The sequence below is a fragment of the Globicephala melas genome, chromosome 17, assembly GCF_963455315.2.
Source record: "Globicephala melas chromosome 17, mGloMel1.2, whole genome shotgun sequence".
Lineage (NCBI taxonomy): Eukaryota > Metazoa > Chordata > Mammalia > Artiodactyla > Delphinidae > Globicephala > Globicephala melas.
Genome location: NC_083330.1, coordinates 38,981,546 through 38,999,746, shown reverse-complemented (window position 1 = coordinate 38,999,746; position 18,201 = coordinate 38,981,546). Strand labels below are relative to the sequence as shown.

The 18,201-nt window shown below is 37.8% G+C and overlaps 1 protein-coding gene across 2 annotated transcripts in view; it reads right to left on the bottom strand.

Annotated features, from left to right (window-relative positions):
- Positions 1 to 17,747, bottom strand: part of NDUFAF6 (NADH:ubiquinone oxidoreductase complex assembly factor 6) — a 43,234-nt gene extending 25,487 nt beyond the window's left edge. Inside the window, exons 1-3 of one of the 2 annotated variants that reach the window (XM_030862922.2) lie at positions 17,537 to 17,747; positions 12,809 to 12,908; positions 434 to 556 (exon numbers count right to left, since the gene is read on the bottom strand). In XM_030862922.2, the coding sequence (XP_030718782.1) occupies positions 434 to 556; positions 12,809 to 12,908; positions 17,537 to 17,733 (420 nt within the window). In that variant the 5' untranslated portion in view covers positions 17,734 to 17,747. Of the gene's footprint in view, positions 1 to 433; positions 557 to 12,804; positions 12,909 to 17,536 lie in introns of both variants that reach the window. The other variant, XM_030862924.2, reaches the window with a different exon arrangement.
- Between the last annotated feature and the right edge of the window lie 454 nt (positions 17,748 to 18,201).

The window sequence follows — 18,201 nt, the reverse complement described above, 5'->3', positions numbered from 1 at the left end:
CTGGACAATGATGAGAGCACGTCTCCTGTCACAAAAGATCAATGCGTGATTTTCTACTGCCCAGAGTACGGATTAAAGCACTGGAATAAGGAGCTGCAGGGCAGACAGAAAATGTACCTGCCACTGCTTCAAAATTTGTAGGGCTTAAATTCTGCAATCAAATATGTGGAAAATAACTTATAACATATAGAGATCAGATTTCTCCTTCCTCCTTTTATAAAGAAATACACTGAAGATGTGTGCAAATTATTCGTGGATGATTTTAAATTCTGTCAAATCTAACATATATCTGAACATTACATGAGCCTAAAATTATTTTCAGGATAGATTCCCCATTGACACTATCCAAATTGTATGTAACAAAAAGTATGCTCAAATAACATTCTTACAAATGAAAAGTAGGGGTCTTTTTGGGGGGTTGTTTTTTTTTTACCTTCCATAGTTCAATGGCCACAGGCTGATGTGGTGGACTGTCACAGTATATATCATCCACAGTTTTTTTCCAAAACTGCATTCTCATCAGTCCAATTGTTTTCTCAGAGACAGAGTCCTTAACCTGTAAATAGTGTTTAAAACTTTAATAAATGCACTGTTCACAGTCTCAAAAACCAGCATTTGTAACTGCATAATCATATAATTCAGCCAAAAATTAAGTTTCTCTACATTTAATTTTTTCCTTGAAGTTATGTATCATTTAAATTATCATCATTATGAGTTTCCTAAGTAAAAGCTACAAATTATTTGGTGCTTATTCAAAAATATTTTCGAGGTCTGCATTCAAAAATAGGAGCAATTCTTCTAGAAAAAACTTGCAAGAAAAAACAAAGAGAGGGAGGGGGATCATTTCGTTTAAAAGAAATTTAAGAAAGAGATCAACCAGTCCCATGTAGACCTATTTGAATCCTAATTTAAAGAGACAGAGACAACTAGGAAAATCTGAACACCAGACATTTAATGATATTAAGAAATTATTGTTAAATTTTTAATATATAATAATGGTATTGTGGTTATTTTTTTAAGTGAGTTCTTTTAGAGATGCAAACTGAAATATCTGCAGATGGAAAAATTTGAGACTTACTTCAAAATAACCTGGAGGTGGGGATGAGGGGGGTGGGGAGTAAAGATGAGAAAACAAGATTGGCCATGAGTTAGTAACAGTTGGAGGTGGGTAATGAGGTATATGGGGGTTCATTATGCTTCTCTCTCTACATATGAATATACTTCATGTTGTATATGACTGAAGTTTTCCAAAACAAAGTTTTTCAATAATAAGTGGAAGAGAAGAAAAACAATTCTCACTGGGTTAGTGACAGTAAAAATATTTTTGAGTCTGAAGATAAACCTAGGAAATAGAACCAGAGGCTTTTTAGAGGAAGCAGAGAAGGAACTAATATTTATTTATCAAATGTCAACAAGTAGGGCTTCCCTGGTGGCGCAGTGGTTGAGAGTCCGCCTGCCGATGCAGGGGACACAGGTTCGTGCCCCGGTCTGGGAAGATCCCACGTGCCGCGGAGCGGCTGGGCCCGTGCGCCATGGCCGCTGAGCCTGCGCGTCTGGAGCCTGTGCTCCGCAACGGGAGAGGCCACAACAGTGAGAGGCCCGCGTGCCGCAAAAAAAAAAAAAAAAAAAAAAAAAAAAAAGTCAACAAGTACCAGGTACTGTACCAGAGGTTATCTGATCACAATCCTCACAACAAACTCACAGGGTCCTTACGAATACACCCACTTTACAAACACAGAAATTACGGCTCAAAAAGGTAGAAGTTTATCCCATGCTCTGCATACTCACAGCTCTTATAATGGAACCAGAAGGATATGTAAAAGATTGTGGGAGAGGGGAGGGGTTGACTACAAAGGGTCACATAAGGGTTGATGGAATTTACTCTGTATCACGACTCTAGTGGTAAATATGTGACTCGAAGCAGTTCTCAAAACCTATAGGACTGTACATCACAAAAAGTGAGCTTTACTGTGGTACATTTAAATAAACTCATTTATTTATTCACTAAGTAACTTTTTAAAAGAAGATTATTAAAAAAAAATTAAAAAAAAAAAAAGAAGATTATTAGACTCTCTCCCTCACTTACTACTGATTAAGAATGGCGCTGGGTCAAGCAAGAATCACCAATGCATGCTAAATCTAGGAGGTAAATTTTTTACTTTTTAATTGAGCTATAATTGACATATAACAGTATCTTAGTTTCAAGTGTACAACATGATTTGTATATGTATGTATATATATTGTGAAATGATCACCATAGGTCTAGTTACTATCTATCACCACACATAATTAGGAATTTGTGTATGTTGAGAACTTTCAAGATCTACTCTATTAGCAACTTTCAAACACATAATACAGTATTAGCTGTACATTACATTCCCATGACTTATTTACTTATAACAGGAAGTTTCTACCTTTTGACCACCCTCACCCATTCCACCCATCTCCCACCCACTGCCTCTGACAACCAGCAATCTGTTCTCTGTATCTATCAGTTTGGGGTTTTTTTGTTTTGCTTTTGTTTTTGTTTTAGATTCCACATATACGTGAGATGACTTACGTGAGATGACTTATGACTTATCTCTAACTTATTTCACTTAGCATAAAGCCCTCAAGGTCCATCTGTGTTGTCACAAATGGCAAGATTTCCTTCTTTTTTATGTCTAAGTAATATTCCATTGTGTAGATATACCACATCTTTATCCAGTCATCCACCAATGGACACTTAGGTGGCTTCCATGTCTTGGCTATCGTAAATAATGTTGCAATGAACAAGGGGGTGCATGTATCTTTTCAAGTTAATATTTTCATTTCCTTTGGATAAATACCCAGAAATGAAATTACTGGATTATACGGTGGTTCTAGTTTTAGTTTTTTGAGGCACCTCCATGCTGTTTTCCACAGTGGCTGCACCTATTTACACTCCCACCAACAGTGCACAAGGGCTCCCTTTTCTCCACACACTCTACAACACTTGTTATTTCTTGTCTCTTTGATAACAGCTATCCTAATAGGTGTGAGGGGATATGTCATCGTGGTTCTGATTTGCACTTCTCTGATATTAGTGATGCTGAGCACATTTTCATATACCTATTTGCCATATGTGAGGTAAATATTGATGAGGACCATGGTCTTAAAATGTTTCCTTATATTTAACAAGGAAAAAAATGTTAACATCTTGACTAGTGACCAAAATTGGTATCGCTAATAAGAGGCATACAGACATGTAATGCCTCCTTGTGATTCCCTGAGAAGGACGTACACCGTTTAGGTAGTTAAGCATTAGACTAGATATATATAAATATAATCATGACAAAAAATAAACTCCAAATGAGAAATACTCAATTTTTGAAAAGGAAGAGTACTGTTTTTAAAATGTCAATGTAATAAGAGAAGACAAAGAAAGGCTGTGGAAATGTTCCAGATTAAAGGAGGCCAAAGAGACATGAAAACTAAATGCAATACATTATCCTAGATTGGATCCTGTACAGAAAGGTTAAAAAATGCCATAAAGGACATCATTGAAATCATCTGACAAAAGTGGAAACCAGAAGGTAGATTAAATAAATGTACTGTATCAATCTCAAATTTACTCAAACTGATAACTGTTATGTAAGAGAATATTCTTATGGTAATGAAATACAGTTCAAGTTTACAGGGATAAGGGCCATGGTGTAGTCAAGTTACTGTAAAATGATTCATAAGAAAACCAGTGCATGTATGTGTGTGCATATTTGTGTGTGTGTGTGTGTGTGTGTGTGTGCACACGCGTATACACAGAGAGAGAGGGAGAGAGAGAGGGAGAAGGGGAGAGGGGCACAATATGATAAAGCAAATAGGGCAAAATATTAACAAAAGGGTATATGGGTATTTGTACTATTCTTACTTTGGTGTATGTGAAATTATTTCCAAATAAAAAGTTGGGGTTTTTTTTGTTTTTTTTTTTTATGGTCTTGGTGCTGGGTGGGTCTCTTAGCAATGCTTAGTGTTCAGATCCCATGGCATATGGTCTATTCTCAATACAGCATCAAGAGTAATCCTTTAAAGAAGATGTGGCATGTATATATGTGTATGTATATGTGTATATACACACACACACACACACAATGGAATATTATTCAGCCATAAAAAAGAATGAAACAATGCCATTTGCAGCTATAAGGATGGACCTAGAGATTATCATACTAAATAGAGTAAGTCAGAAAAAAGACAACTACTACTTACCAAAGTGATATCATTTACTTGTGGAATCTAAAGTATGACACAAATGAACTTATCTATGAAACAGAAACAAACTCACAGACATAGAGAACAGACTTGTGGTTGCCAAGAGGGAGGGATGGATTGGGAGTTTGGGACTAGCAGATGCAAATTATTATATACAGAATGGATAAACAACAAGGTCCTACTGTATAGCACAGGGAACTATATTCAGTATCTTGTAATAAACCATAACGGAAAAGAAAAAATAAATACATTTTTAAAAAAGAGTTAATCCCTTTAGGAAGGAGATCAAGAAGGCAGAGTAGGAGGACACTGAGCCCACCTGCCCCCATGAACACATCAAAAATACATCTACATCACTGAAAACAACGTGGAAACTGGCAAAAAGGCTCTTCTACAACCAAGGCTGTGAAGAAAGATGCACATGGAGTTGGGGAGGAAGGGAGGAGAACCAGTTAGGTTGGGACCCAGGCCCTTAGCAGGGGACACAGAAAAGGAGGGGGATATCACACACAGGCTCAGGGAACCACGCTGGGAAGCAAGGGGTTTGAGCCACACACCAGGCACCCCAGCCCAAGGATCTGACACCGGTAACACAATTACCCTTAGCTGGTTTGAAAACCAGTGGGACTTACTGGAGGGCTGTAAGAAACCAAGACTCTGCTTGTGAAGAGTATGCACACACTTACTTATTCCCGGGAATAGCATGGAGGCTGCAGACTGAAAACTGCCTGTGGCTCTGACCAGCTGCCTGCTCCAGCCTCTCCTGCTCCAGCACTGCTCTCCACTAGGGCGAAGCCTGTCATTGCTAAGGGGAGTGCACACACTTAAAGAAAAGGAAGCCAGCTTGGACCTGACTCTGCCTCTGAATAGAGTGAAGGCAGCCATTAACAGCACGCACATCAGGCTGCAGGCTGAAAACTGCCTGGGGCTCTGACTGGCTTCCCAGACCATTCCAGCATGTACCCCAGCCCACACCAGGTGCCTCGACAAGGGCTGAGGTGCCATTGCTAGAGGAGTGCACACACTTAGAAGGATGGGAGCTGGCTCAGACCAACCCTCAGGGCTTGTGCTCCAGCACCTTGGGCGCCAGACCCCACCCAGACAGGATGGTGACTGCCACTGGAAGAGCAAAGGAAAAGCCTCAGCTCACACCTGGCTCTGGCTATAGCCCCTTCATCTACAGCCCTACCTCCCACCAAAGTGGTAGCTGCCAGCACACCCCAGGAGAAGACATGACCTATGCTCACTTCAGATCCAGCCCTACCACCAAAGTAACTGGACAAGCAGACTGCATAGGGGCAGTCCCACCCAAGGACACCCCTTCAAGATTGGGACAGGTAACCAATCTTATCACCTAACTCATAGAGACAGAGAAAGTTAAACAATATGAGAAAACAAAGGAATATGTTTCAAATGGAAGAACAAGGAAAAAACCCTGAAAAAAACCCTAATGAAACAGACATAAATAATTTACCACATAAAGTATTCAAAGCAATAGTAAAAAGAATGCTAACTAAATTTGGGAAAAGAATGAATGAACACACTGAGAATTTTAACAAGGAACTAGAAAATATTAAAAAGAACCAGTCAGAGATGAAAAATACAATAAATGAAATGAAAAATGCACTAGAAGGAATGAACAGCAGACTAGGTGATAGAGAAGAACACATAAGTGATCTGGAAGAAAGAATAATGGAAATCACCCAATCAGAACAGCAAAAAGAAAAACAAATTTTAAAAAATGACGATAGTTTAAGGGACCTCTGAGCCAACATCAAGTGTACTAACATTCACATTATAAGGATTCCAGAAGAAGAGAGTGAGAAAGGGGTAGAAAATGTATTTGATGAAATTATGGCTGAAAACTCTTGAAGCTGAAGAAGGAAACAGATTTCCAGGTACAGGAAGCACAGAGTCCCAAGCAAGATGAACACAAAGAGACCCACACCAGGACACATCATAATTAAAATGGCAAAAGTTAAAGAGAATCTTAGAGGCAGCAAGAGAAAAAAAAAAAAAAGAGAGAGAGAGAAAAGCAGAAAAACATACAAGGGAATCCCCCTAAGGCTATCAGCTGATTTTTCTGCAGATGCTTTGCAGGCCATAAGGGAGTGAGTGGCATGATATACTTAAACAGCTGAAAGGAAAAAACCTACAACCTAGGATACTCTACCCAGGAAGGTTATCTTTCAGAACTGAGAGATAAAGAACTTCTTGGATAAGGAAAAAACTAAAAGATTATCAGTACTAAACCAACCTTACAAGAAGTATTAAATGGTCTTCTTTAAGTGGAAAAGAAAAGGCTACAAGAAGTAAGAATTTATAGGCGAAAAAAAATCCCACTAATAAAGACAAATCATATAGTAAAGGCTGTGGATCAACCACTTAAATGTTAAAGCCAGTATGCAGATTATAAAACAAAAAGAAACTGTAAAAGCAACCATAACTATAATAAACAGTAAAGAGACAGACATGAAGTTGTAAAATATGACATAAAAAACACAAAATATGAGGCAGGGGAGTAAAAAACGTAGATCTTTTAGAATGCGTTTTAACTTACAAGACTTATCAGTTTAAGTCACGTAGATATAATTATTGGTCAACATATATGAACCCCATGGTAACCACAAATCAAATCCTATAATAGGGCTTCCCTGGTGGCTCAGTGGTTGAGAGTCCGCCTGCCGATGCAGGGGGCACGGGTTCATGTCCCGGTCCAGGAAGATCCCACGTGCCGCAGAGCGGCTGGGCCCGTGAGCCATGGCCACTGAGCCCGCGCGTCCGGAGCCTGTGCTCCACAACGGGAGAGGCCACAACAGTGAGAGGCCCACGTACCACACACAAAAAAAAAACAACAAAAAAAAACCCCTACAATAGATACACGAAAACCAGTAAGAAACAAACCCAAGCATACTACAAAAGAAAATCATATAACCACAATGGAAGAAACAAAATGAAGAAGAAATTAACAGAGAAGAACTACAAAAACTATTGGAAAACAAGTAATAAAATGGCAATAAGTACATACCTATCACTAATTACTTTAAATGTCAGTGGACTACAATTACTTTAAATGTCAAAAGACACAGGGTGGCTGATTGGATTAAAAAAACAAGACCCTTCAACATGCTGCCTACAACAGACTCACTTCAGGGATAAAGACACACACAGAGTGAAAGTGAGGGAATGGAAAAAGATATTTCATGCAAACAGAAACGACAAGAAATCAGGAGTAGCAATACGCATATCAGACAAAATAGACTTTAAAACAAAGGCTATAACAAAAGAAAAAGAAGAGCATTGTATAATGATAAAGGAACCAATACAGCAAGAGGATATAACATTCATTATCATATATGCACGTAATATAGGAACATCTAAATACATAAAGCAAATATCAACAGACATAAAGTGAGAAATTGACAAAAACACAGAAATAGTAGAAGACTTTAATGCCCCATTTACATCAAAGGGCAGACAATCCAGAAAGAAAATCAATGAGTAAACAATGGTCTTAAATGACACATTAGACCAGTTAGAATTAATAGATATCTATAAGACATTCCATACAAAAACAGAATACAAATTCTTTTCAAGTGCACATGGAACATTCTCTAGGACAGATCACATGCTCGGCCACAAAACAAGTCTGAAAAAATTTAAGAGGATAGAAATTATATCAAGCATCTTTTCTGACCACAATAGTATGAAACTAGAGATCTATCACAGGAAGAAAAATGGGCAAAACACTAACACATGGAGACTAAAAAACCAATGGGTCAATGAAGAAATCAAAGAGGAAATCAGAAAATACCTCAGGACAAATGAAAATAAAAGCACAACTTTCCAAAATCTATAGGACACACAGCAAAGAAGTTCTAAGAGGAAAGTTTATAGTGATACAGGCCCATCTCAAGAAACAAGAAAAATCTCAAATAAACAACCTAACCTACCATCTAAAGGAATTAGAAAAAGAAGAAGAAACAAAGCCCAAAGTCAGCAGAAGGAAAGAAATAATAAAGATTAGATCAGAAACAAATAAAACAGAGACCAGGAAAAAAAAAGAAAAAAGTTCAATGAAACCAAGAGCTGGTTTTTTGAAAAGATAAACAAAATTGATAAGCCCTTAGTCAAGCTCATTAAGAAAAACAGAGAGAACCCAAATAAACAAAGTAAGAAATAAAAGGGAAGAAATTACAACTGATACCACAGACACAAAAAAAATCAGAAGGGAAAACTACGAACAGTTATATGCCAATAAATTGGACAATCTAGAAGAAATGGATAAATTCCTAGAAACTACAATCTTCTGAAACTAGACCAAAAGAAATAGATAATCTGAACAGACAGATCACTAGTAATGAAACTGAATCAGTAACCAAAAAACTCCCAGCAAACCAAAGTCCAGGACTGGAGAGCTTCACAGGGGAATTAAACCAAATACACAAAGAGGAACTAATACCTATCCTTCTCAAACTACTCCAAAGTACTGCAGAGGAGGGAAGATTCCCAATTATGTGGCCACCATTACCCTGATACCAAAACTAGACAAAGACACTACAGAAAAAGAAAATTATAGGCCAATATATTTAATGAATGTAGATGTAAAAATCTTCAACAAAATATTAGCAAACCAAATTCAACAATATGTAAAAAGGATCATACACCATGGCCAAGTGGGATTTACTAAAATGATGAAAGGATGGTTCAATATCCACAAATCAATTAATGATACACCATATTAATAAAACAAAGGATAAAAATCACATGATTATCTCAATAGACTCAGAAAAAAAACATCTGACAAAATTCAACATTCATGCATTCATGATAAAACGCTCATCAAAGTTGGTATAGAGAAAACATCTCAACATAATAAAGGCCAATTATGACAACCCCATAGCTAACATCATACTCAATGGTGAGAAGTTTCTTCTCTAAAATCAGGAACAAGACAAGGGTACCCACTCTCACCACTTCTATTTAATATGGTATTGAAAGTCCTAGTCACAGCAATTAGACAAGAAAAAGAAATAAAAGGCATCCAAATTGGAAGGTAAGAAGTAAAACTGTCACTATTTGCAGATGACATGATACTAAAGAAAGAAAATCCTAAAGTCTCCACCAAAAAGCTATTAGAACTAAGAAATGAAGTCAGTAAAGTTACAGGATCTAAAATTAATCTACAGAAATTTTTTGTCTTTCTAATACACCAATAATGAACTATAGGAAAGAAAAAGCAAAAAAAATCCCATTTAAAATCACATCAGAAAGAATAAAATCATAGGAATAAATTTAACCAAGGAGGTGAGAGACCTATATTCTGAAAACTAAAAAATACTGATGAAGAAAACTGAAGATAATACAAAGAAATGGAAAAATATCCCATGTCCATGGATTGGAAGAATTAATATTGTTAAAATGTCAATACTACCCAAAGCAATGTACAGATTTAATGTAATCCCTATAAAAATACCCATGACATTTTTCACAGAACTAGAACATATAATCCTAAAATTTATATGGAACCACAAAGACCCTGAACAGCTGAAGCAATCTTGATAAAAAAGCATAATGCTGGAGATACCACACTCCTTGATTTCAGACTATACTACAAAGGTACAGTGATCAAAACAGTATGGTGCTGGCATTAAAACAGACACATAGATCAATGGAACAGAATAGAGAGCCCAGAAATAAACCCATGTATTTATAGTCAATTAATCTTTGACAAAAGAGGCAAAAATATACAATGGGGAAAGACAGTCCCTTCAATAAGTGGTACTGAGAAAACTGGACAGCTACATGTAAAAGAATGAAATTAGAACATTTTCTCATACTATATATGAAAATAAACTCAAAATGGATTAAAGACCTAAATGTAAGACTGGACACCATAAAACTCCTAGAAAATAGGCAGATCACCCTCTGACCTATGTCATAGCAATATTTTTTTGGATCTTTCTCCTCAGGCAAAGAAAACAAAGGCAAAAATAAACAAATGGGGCCTAATTAAACTTAAAAGCTTTTGCACAGCAAAAGAAACCATTAACAAAGTGGAAAGACCACCTACTGAATGGGAGAAAACATTTGCAAATATTTGCAAATGGTTTGTCTGTTGAGGGCTTAATATCCAAAATATATAAACAGCTCATACAACTCGATATTAAAAAAAACAAACAATTCAATTAAAAAATGGGCAGATGACCTGAATAAACACTTTTCCAAAGAAGATATACAGACGGTCAAGAGGTATATGCAAAAATGCTGAACATCACTAAGCATCAGGGAAATGCACATCAAAACCACAATGAGATATCACCTCACATCTGTCAGAATAGCTGTCATGGAAAAGACCACAAATTAAGAAATGTTGGCATGGATGTAGAGAAAAGGGAGCTCTAGTACACTGTTGGTGGGAATGTAAATTGGTGTACCCACTGTGAAAGCAGTATGGAGGTTCCTCAAAAAACTAAAAACTGAACTACCATATGATTCAGCAACTCCAATCCTGGATATATATCCAAATTAATCAAAAATAATATACATTATCACTTGCATGTAGAATCTAAAAAATAACACAAATGAATAAACATAAAACAACAAAAAAAGAGAAGCAGACTCACAGATATAGAGAACAAAGTAGTGGCTACCAGTGGGAAGAAGGATGAGGGGAGAGACAAGATAGGGATAAGGGATTAAGAAGTACAAACTACTATGTATAAAATAAATAAGATACAAGGATACACTGTACAGCACAGGGAATACAACCAATACTTTGTAATAATTTTAAATGGAGCATAATCTATCAAAAATATTGAACCATGGTTGTACACATGAAACTAATATTGTAAATCAACTATACTTTAATAAAAAAAATTTTTTTAAGGGTAATCCTTTAGAAACATGACAAAGATGTGATGTCTTTCTCTGCTCAGAACCTTCCAATGGTTTTCCATCTCACTCAGAGTAAATGCAAAAGTGACTGAAGTGGTCTCCAAGACCTTACTTTTCTGTCCCAGATACCTCTAACCTAATCTCCTCCCACACTCTCCCTCCTTTCTTTGTTGTGCCACACTGGCCTTCTTGTCTTTGAATATGTCAGGCACACTTACATCTCAGGGCCTTTGCACTTGCTGCTCCTTCTGTCTAGAAGACTCTTCAGACACATATCTCACTCCCTTGCCTCCTTCAAATCTTTGCTAAAATGCCACCGTCTCAGTGAGGTTTTTCCTGATCACCCTACTTAAAACAGGAACCCCTGCTATACCTAGCCTTCCCTATCCTCCTTAATTTTTCTGTACAGTATTTACTTGTTCCTTGAATACAGGGACTTTGTATGTTTTATTCAATGCTATAACCCAGTACCGAAAATAGTGCCTAGCATATTTTGGACAATACTTGTTGAATGAATGAATGAACAAGACTGTGTACAAAAAAGCAGTAAGACAGACAGCCATCAGGAGACGGAAGTGGCATCTTGTGCAGGGCAGTGGGACCAAGGGGCAGCCAGGTGGACACTGCCTGGAGTGGCACACAGGTGCAAGGCTACCTGCACAGTTGAATTTATTTAAATTAAAAAAAAAAAAAAGCAAGACATTCCTATAAGGTGACAGAGAATCAGGGAAAATATGGAAGATTTATTTATTAAAAATGGAATTTTAATTATTTTACAGTTATAATGGAAGATCACATTGGGTACTATTTATCGTTAAATTGTGACTGACTTAAGATGCTGAAGTATAGTTTATACCTGAAAAAGGATGAAGTAAAAAAATATAGACCCATGACTTCTAGAAATACACCAAGGACAAACAGCCAGACTCTATTACTCTCTGCAGATTTATAGTGTTTAACCACAATTATGCCTCAGTACTATACTCACATCCTTTCATGTGCTCCTACTTCACGTCCTAGCATATTCACCAGAGAGACTGTGTCAAAACTTGTCATACTCTTGAAGACTCCAAACCCTCCCGTGCTCCCTCACTCTCAATAACCAACCTCTCCATTTCATTTACTGAGAAGATCAATGCAATTCTATCTCAACTCCCTCATTTACATTCTCCATTTCAATTTATCTTATATCAGCACACATTCTTTCCAGTTTAAGAAAAAGAAGAGTCGCTCCTTTGTTTGTAATTCTTTAGAAAAGTTAGTATGATATAAGGTCTGGGTTTGCTATAATTGCTTCAATTTCCATTTCACTTTAAAGCTAAAAACTCAATTTAAAAAGTGCTTTGAAGAACTGCTATATACAAGTAAATTATGCAAATGTGTAAAGAATAAGCAGTAATACTCTGATTAACCTATTCAATTAACAGACAAATGTGCAATGTTAACTGCATAGTTTTATAATATCCTTAAAAAAAGAAATTACAGGATGGTCTTTCCAAAAACATTAAGTTCATTAGCTAGTTTTATTGTTGGAATTGAACTGTTAAGCAGCAGAAAGAAATCACCAGCAGAAACCTTAAACACATCTAACATATAAATTACTACTATATTTCTTTATTGTTCAGCATTAAACATATTACATCACTATTTTTACAAATAATTTTTAAGGTATTTTAATACCAGCCTGAGCCAGTTCCACATTGAAAGCTCTCAGTGCAAAAGCAGAGCTTCTGGATTCTGCAGGGAGTAGCAGGGAGCATAAATAGCCTTCATAATCTCGTTTCCTACAATAAATAAGCAAAAAAAGATAATTACTTTTCACTTTCCAAACTGCACACAAACAAATACTGACCAAAATGAACCGAAAACAAGGCTTCAACTCAAAATAGCCCCCAAGTTTCCTATATTTTATATCTGTTTCTCTACAATGATAAAAAATTTATCTGCTTCCAATCCCAGACCAGTTAAAATGAATAATCAATCTCTATTAATTTATTTTGACTTATATAATATATATATATATATATATATAATTTTAACTGTTTCAGAATCACTTTGGTTTTAGTAAGAATTCAAATGAGTTACAGATGTAGAAATCAAGAAAACAGTGCCAGCAAGTATTGGTATGAACTCATGGCTTTGAATGCATAGATAGATATATACATAAGACAAAGACAGAGAACAATATGGGGGGGGTGTGGGAGGGTGCGCCTGTGTGTATGCGCACACACTCACACTTACTTCTATTTCCCTACAGCATCTGCTGACAAAGCCTAGAAACAATGATATCCGCCCCCATACCCGCAGTATCAGTGAACACACCTTGATTTCTCCACTGAAAGAAACTAAGGCTCCTTGAAGGAATGACTGTCTCCAGGGCTGGTGGAAGGAAAATACCAAATAAGCCTGAAACACCTTCTTGAGCAGAAAGTAAACAAATGTTCAAAGAATGGAGTGACTTGTTAAAAGGACAAAGAAATTGGCTTGATGAAGTTCTACTGGCTAAGTCTGGGACAATTTGAGCATCAAAAAAATAATGACAGTAAAAGATTGTAACAGGACCCCATGAGCTCATACCAATATAAATGAATGAATAACTGCAAAGAGAAGGAAAAATTTGACAACCAGTACAATGCCAACTGATAAACCTAGAAGACATGATTGAATTTTTAAAATCACCACTTGATAACTATCAAAGTAAAAACTGATTCAAGCAAATATCACTAAATGTCTGAAAATGTTAAACAGGTGAAAGTTTGATAGAAAAAGAATATTTACATAGTATTAAAGTATCTTCTCACAAAATAAATATTATTTGCTAACATTCTTATTAATTTACAAGGGAGAAACCTGAAAGACACTTGAGAACCAAGTAACAAAAAGTTCACTCCACAGTAATAGGATAAATCAACACCATGTGCTTTCTGACATGATACTGAGAAAAGAACAGCATAACTTCTGTAATATTCCTGCAAAAATTGTGTAAATCATGAGTAAACATTAAATAAACCCAAACTGAAAGTCTACAAAGTAGCCTGTCCTGTTCTCTTAAAAAAAAAAAAAGTCAAGTTTATGAAAGATAAGGACTGAGAAACTGTTCCAGATTGGAGAAGACTAAAGACACGTGACAACTAAATGTAGCACGCGATCCTGGATACACGGAAGACATAACAGACTAATTAGCAAAATGTCAATGGAGTCTGTGGATTAGATGGTAATACTGGATCAATTTTAACCAAAATAATAAGGGGGGTAATAGGGCATCTACATCTTATTCTCAAGTGGTTCAAAACGTTAACAGTGAGGGAATTTGGGTGAAGAGTACATTGGAGCTCTGTGTACTATTTCTGTAACTTTTATGTGAATTTGGAATTACTTTAAAATGAAAAGTTAAAAATATATAATCCTTAACTATATTCATTCTAGGATGACTTAAGTATAAAGTGCTTACCAGGGCTTCCCTGGTGGCACAGTGGTTAAGAATCTGCCTGCCAATGCAGGGGACACGGGTTCGAGCCCTGGTCCAGGAAGATCCCACATGCCGCGGAGCAACTAAGCCCGTGCGCCACCACTACTGAGCCTGCGCTCTAGAGCCCATGAGCCACAGCTACTGAAGTCCATGTGCCACAACTACTTAAGCCCGCGTGCCTAGAGCCGGTGCTCCGCAACAAGAGAGGCCACTGCAATGAGATGCCCATGCACCACAACGAAGAGTAGCACCCGCTGACCACAACTAGAGAAAAGCCTGCGCACAGCAACGAAGACCCAGCGCAGCCATACATACATACATACATACATACATAAATAAATATAAAGTGCTTACCAGACTGCCTATTGACAAGGCTACTTTCACTGTAATACACTGGAACCTTAATATAACAGTATTTCCTATAAAACAGTACTCAGTATAAAATGGGTCCAACCTCATTCCACGGAGTTTAGGTTTGAAATTCAGACTACTCCCACTTTTCAATTGGTTCACACTTTGTCCTGCGGCTAACAGAGAACTTAAACCTTCACAATTCCCCCAACTTCCACATAAACAAAAGGGAGAGATCATGAATGGATAGCAGTAACCTTGTTATCACAAGACAGCTCTACTAAAAAATCTCACCATATGCGGTTTCAGCTACAATATGGAGAGTTCAGACAAAACTTTATAGCTTATACTTGTAAATATATATAGATGTAAACATTTCTAAATTTTATTTTATTATAAACAGTCTCTAAACTTCAAAAGTGTTTAAAACACGTGAAAGTTAATATGAGACAGTAAGAAAACACTGAATAGGAATCAAACTACAATCTTAATTTCCATCATTCAACTAGTTATTGACAGAAATGATACCAGTCATGTCTATTTCCTAACTTGAAAAATGAGGCTTGATAGTCTACCTGTTTCGTATCTCCTTAAAAATAATCAACATGTGAAGTACTTCAAGTTTCTTACATGAAAATGAAAAATGAAATGAAGACATAACAGAACTGTAACAGTCTCTGGGAAATAAGATATTCTACACAGCTAATGGTTTGCCCTGTTAACAATTTTTAAAATACTTTGGGAATTTTTCTAAACAATATTACCCTCTTCTTTACATTAAATAGGATATACTATTTAACCATTTCTTCATCAATCAGGATCACTGTTATCAACGTTGATTACTGGTATACAAAGATAACCTATAAATAGCTAACCAAGGTCCAGTTACCTAAGAACTGTTCCACATAATGAGAAATGCTATGCTATGATGGCTTTATACAGCAGCAGGGTCAATAACCTTTCATTCATTCATTCATTCAAACATTTATTCAGTGCCTAGCACGTGCCAGGCACTGCGCTAGACACTGAAGATAGGTATAAACTTCAATCTAGCAGGGAGAGACAGACATATGAGAAGTAAGCATATCTAGTGCTAGGACTGCTATGCTAATTCCATGGACCTGTGCCACTGAAGCACAAAAGAAGAAGTGGTTCCTCAGTGAGGCTGGAGAACTGCACTTCCAGATATCACCACTGCCACCTCCTCATCTTATTATAACACTAATCCCAAGGCCTGAGGTGGTGCTCCTCAAACCAAACCCCAAGAAGCCTATGTAAATTAGGCTCGAGATTTTCCCAGGAACCTTGATTCCTAGAAGATCCTCGGCTGGCTAATCTGAAGTTATAGTCTAGTATCTTGTCTGATATTTGGAGGCCTTGCATAAGATACATGTCCAAAACAACCCTGCACACACAATTTCGAGGCCAAATCTTGCAAAGATTAATGGACAATTAGAAGCTAAAAGTTCTAATCTTCCTTTCAAGTTCATTTTGTTTTTATTTTAAACTATCTATTGAGCATTTGTTATGTAACAGCATTTTTATATACATCATGTAATTTAATCCTCACAACCATGTTATAAAGTAGAAGTAGAAATCTACATATGAGGAAATAGCTGACTCTTAAAGTAATTAACTTTCCCAAGTGACAGAGCTAGGATTAATAAACTCAGATAAGGTCTGCCTGCTGCCTGCTTTTCGATAAATCGCTAGAGTCAACAGTCTCCATTCCACTTAAATACCAATATGGACAGATTAAGTATCTGGCCATTTATAAATATATATTTGAGAAAAGCTGTTATGTGATATCCACAGACTATTTCTAAAAGAATATATAAGAAATTAGTAAGAGTGATTCAACCCTGGATAGGAAAGTTAGGATACTACTGGTGTCAAAGAAAAACTGCACTGAATGAGTGGATATGGATGGTATATGTTTTGGTAATTTAAATGTCTTATCATCAAAAAATGATAACTTAAAAATTATATAGATGAATATAATCTTTTTGGCTTTTACAATTCTTAATGACCTGATTTCCACTAATGCTACCTTGTTTCTCCTACAAGCAATCAACAAGTAAAAAAGGTGGGGTAGGAACACTATTTCAAAAAGTGATTAAAAACGAAACAAAATACTGAAATGCATGGGAATGTTGCCGTTGTTCTAAATGCTCTAATCCACATAACTGTAAGTGGTAGGTCTACAACTGTTCCCTCATACTTTGTAACGAAAATTAGATAATTTACTTGTAAACTACTTTGCATAGTGCCTGACACACAGGAAGAACTCAAAGTTAACTACTGCTTAATTAAAATTAGTTACTAGCCATGTTTCGAATTTTAAAAAGCTATTCATGCAAAGCGTGTAATTAGGTAAAGTTAAGGCTCGGGCAAGGTGACAGACGAAGGCGTTTTGCCACAAATTTGTGACCAGTGTGAAAGCTCCTGTTGCCTCACTCCCCCATACACCCGAGCTCACACGCTGAGGGACACAGGGAAGGTGCAGGTCCGCCCCGAGGCCCGCCGCGCCCACCAGGGTCCCTTTCGGCCTGCTCCCCGACCTCCCGGCCGGGGGCAGTCCGGCTCGCTCACCGCAGCAGCTCCAAGCAGTAGCGGTCAGTGCCCGAGGTGCCAGGTCCGCTGACCGCGGCCACGCTCCGCCCGGACCCCGCGGGCTCCGGAAGCCGCCATGCGTTCGCCCACAGGCCCCTGGGCTGCCGGCAGCGGCACAGGCCGGGGACGCCGGGCCGTAGAGGGCCCCACGCCGACAGCAGCGTGGAGGCCGCCATGACAGGGACGCCGCCGTGCCCTTCGACCTCGCGCTGTTAGCGCGCGGACACGCCTCTCCTCGCCACGCCGCGCCACGCCCCCGGCAGCTCTGTCTGCGCACCTCTTAGCGGCGGGAAGGAGACCGCGGGACTCCCGTCGGAGATGAGACAGGTGTCGCTGTGGTCCCCTGCATCTGCGCCGCCGCCGCCTCGCTCCTCGGCCTTATAGGTTCCAGGAAAGCCCCGCCTAAATTCGACGGATCTCGCCCGGGTTCTCCCCTTTCCTTCCAGGTCCTTCTGAAGATGTATTGATATTCATCGAGGGGCAGTAGGAAAGAGAATAATTTGACGGTTTACTAGCTTGATTTATAACTTTTAAACCCTTATTCACATGGTATATGAGCCTCCTTTGGCACTCTTACCATCAGGCCCCTCAAATATTATCGTTGGGTCTAGTTGCCACGACCTGACTTGGTCCAAGCCAGCAGC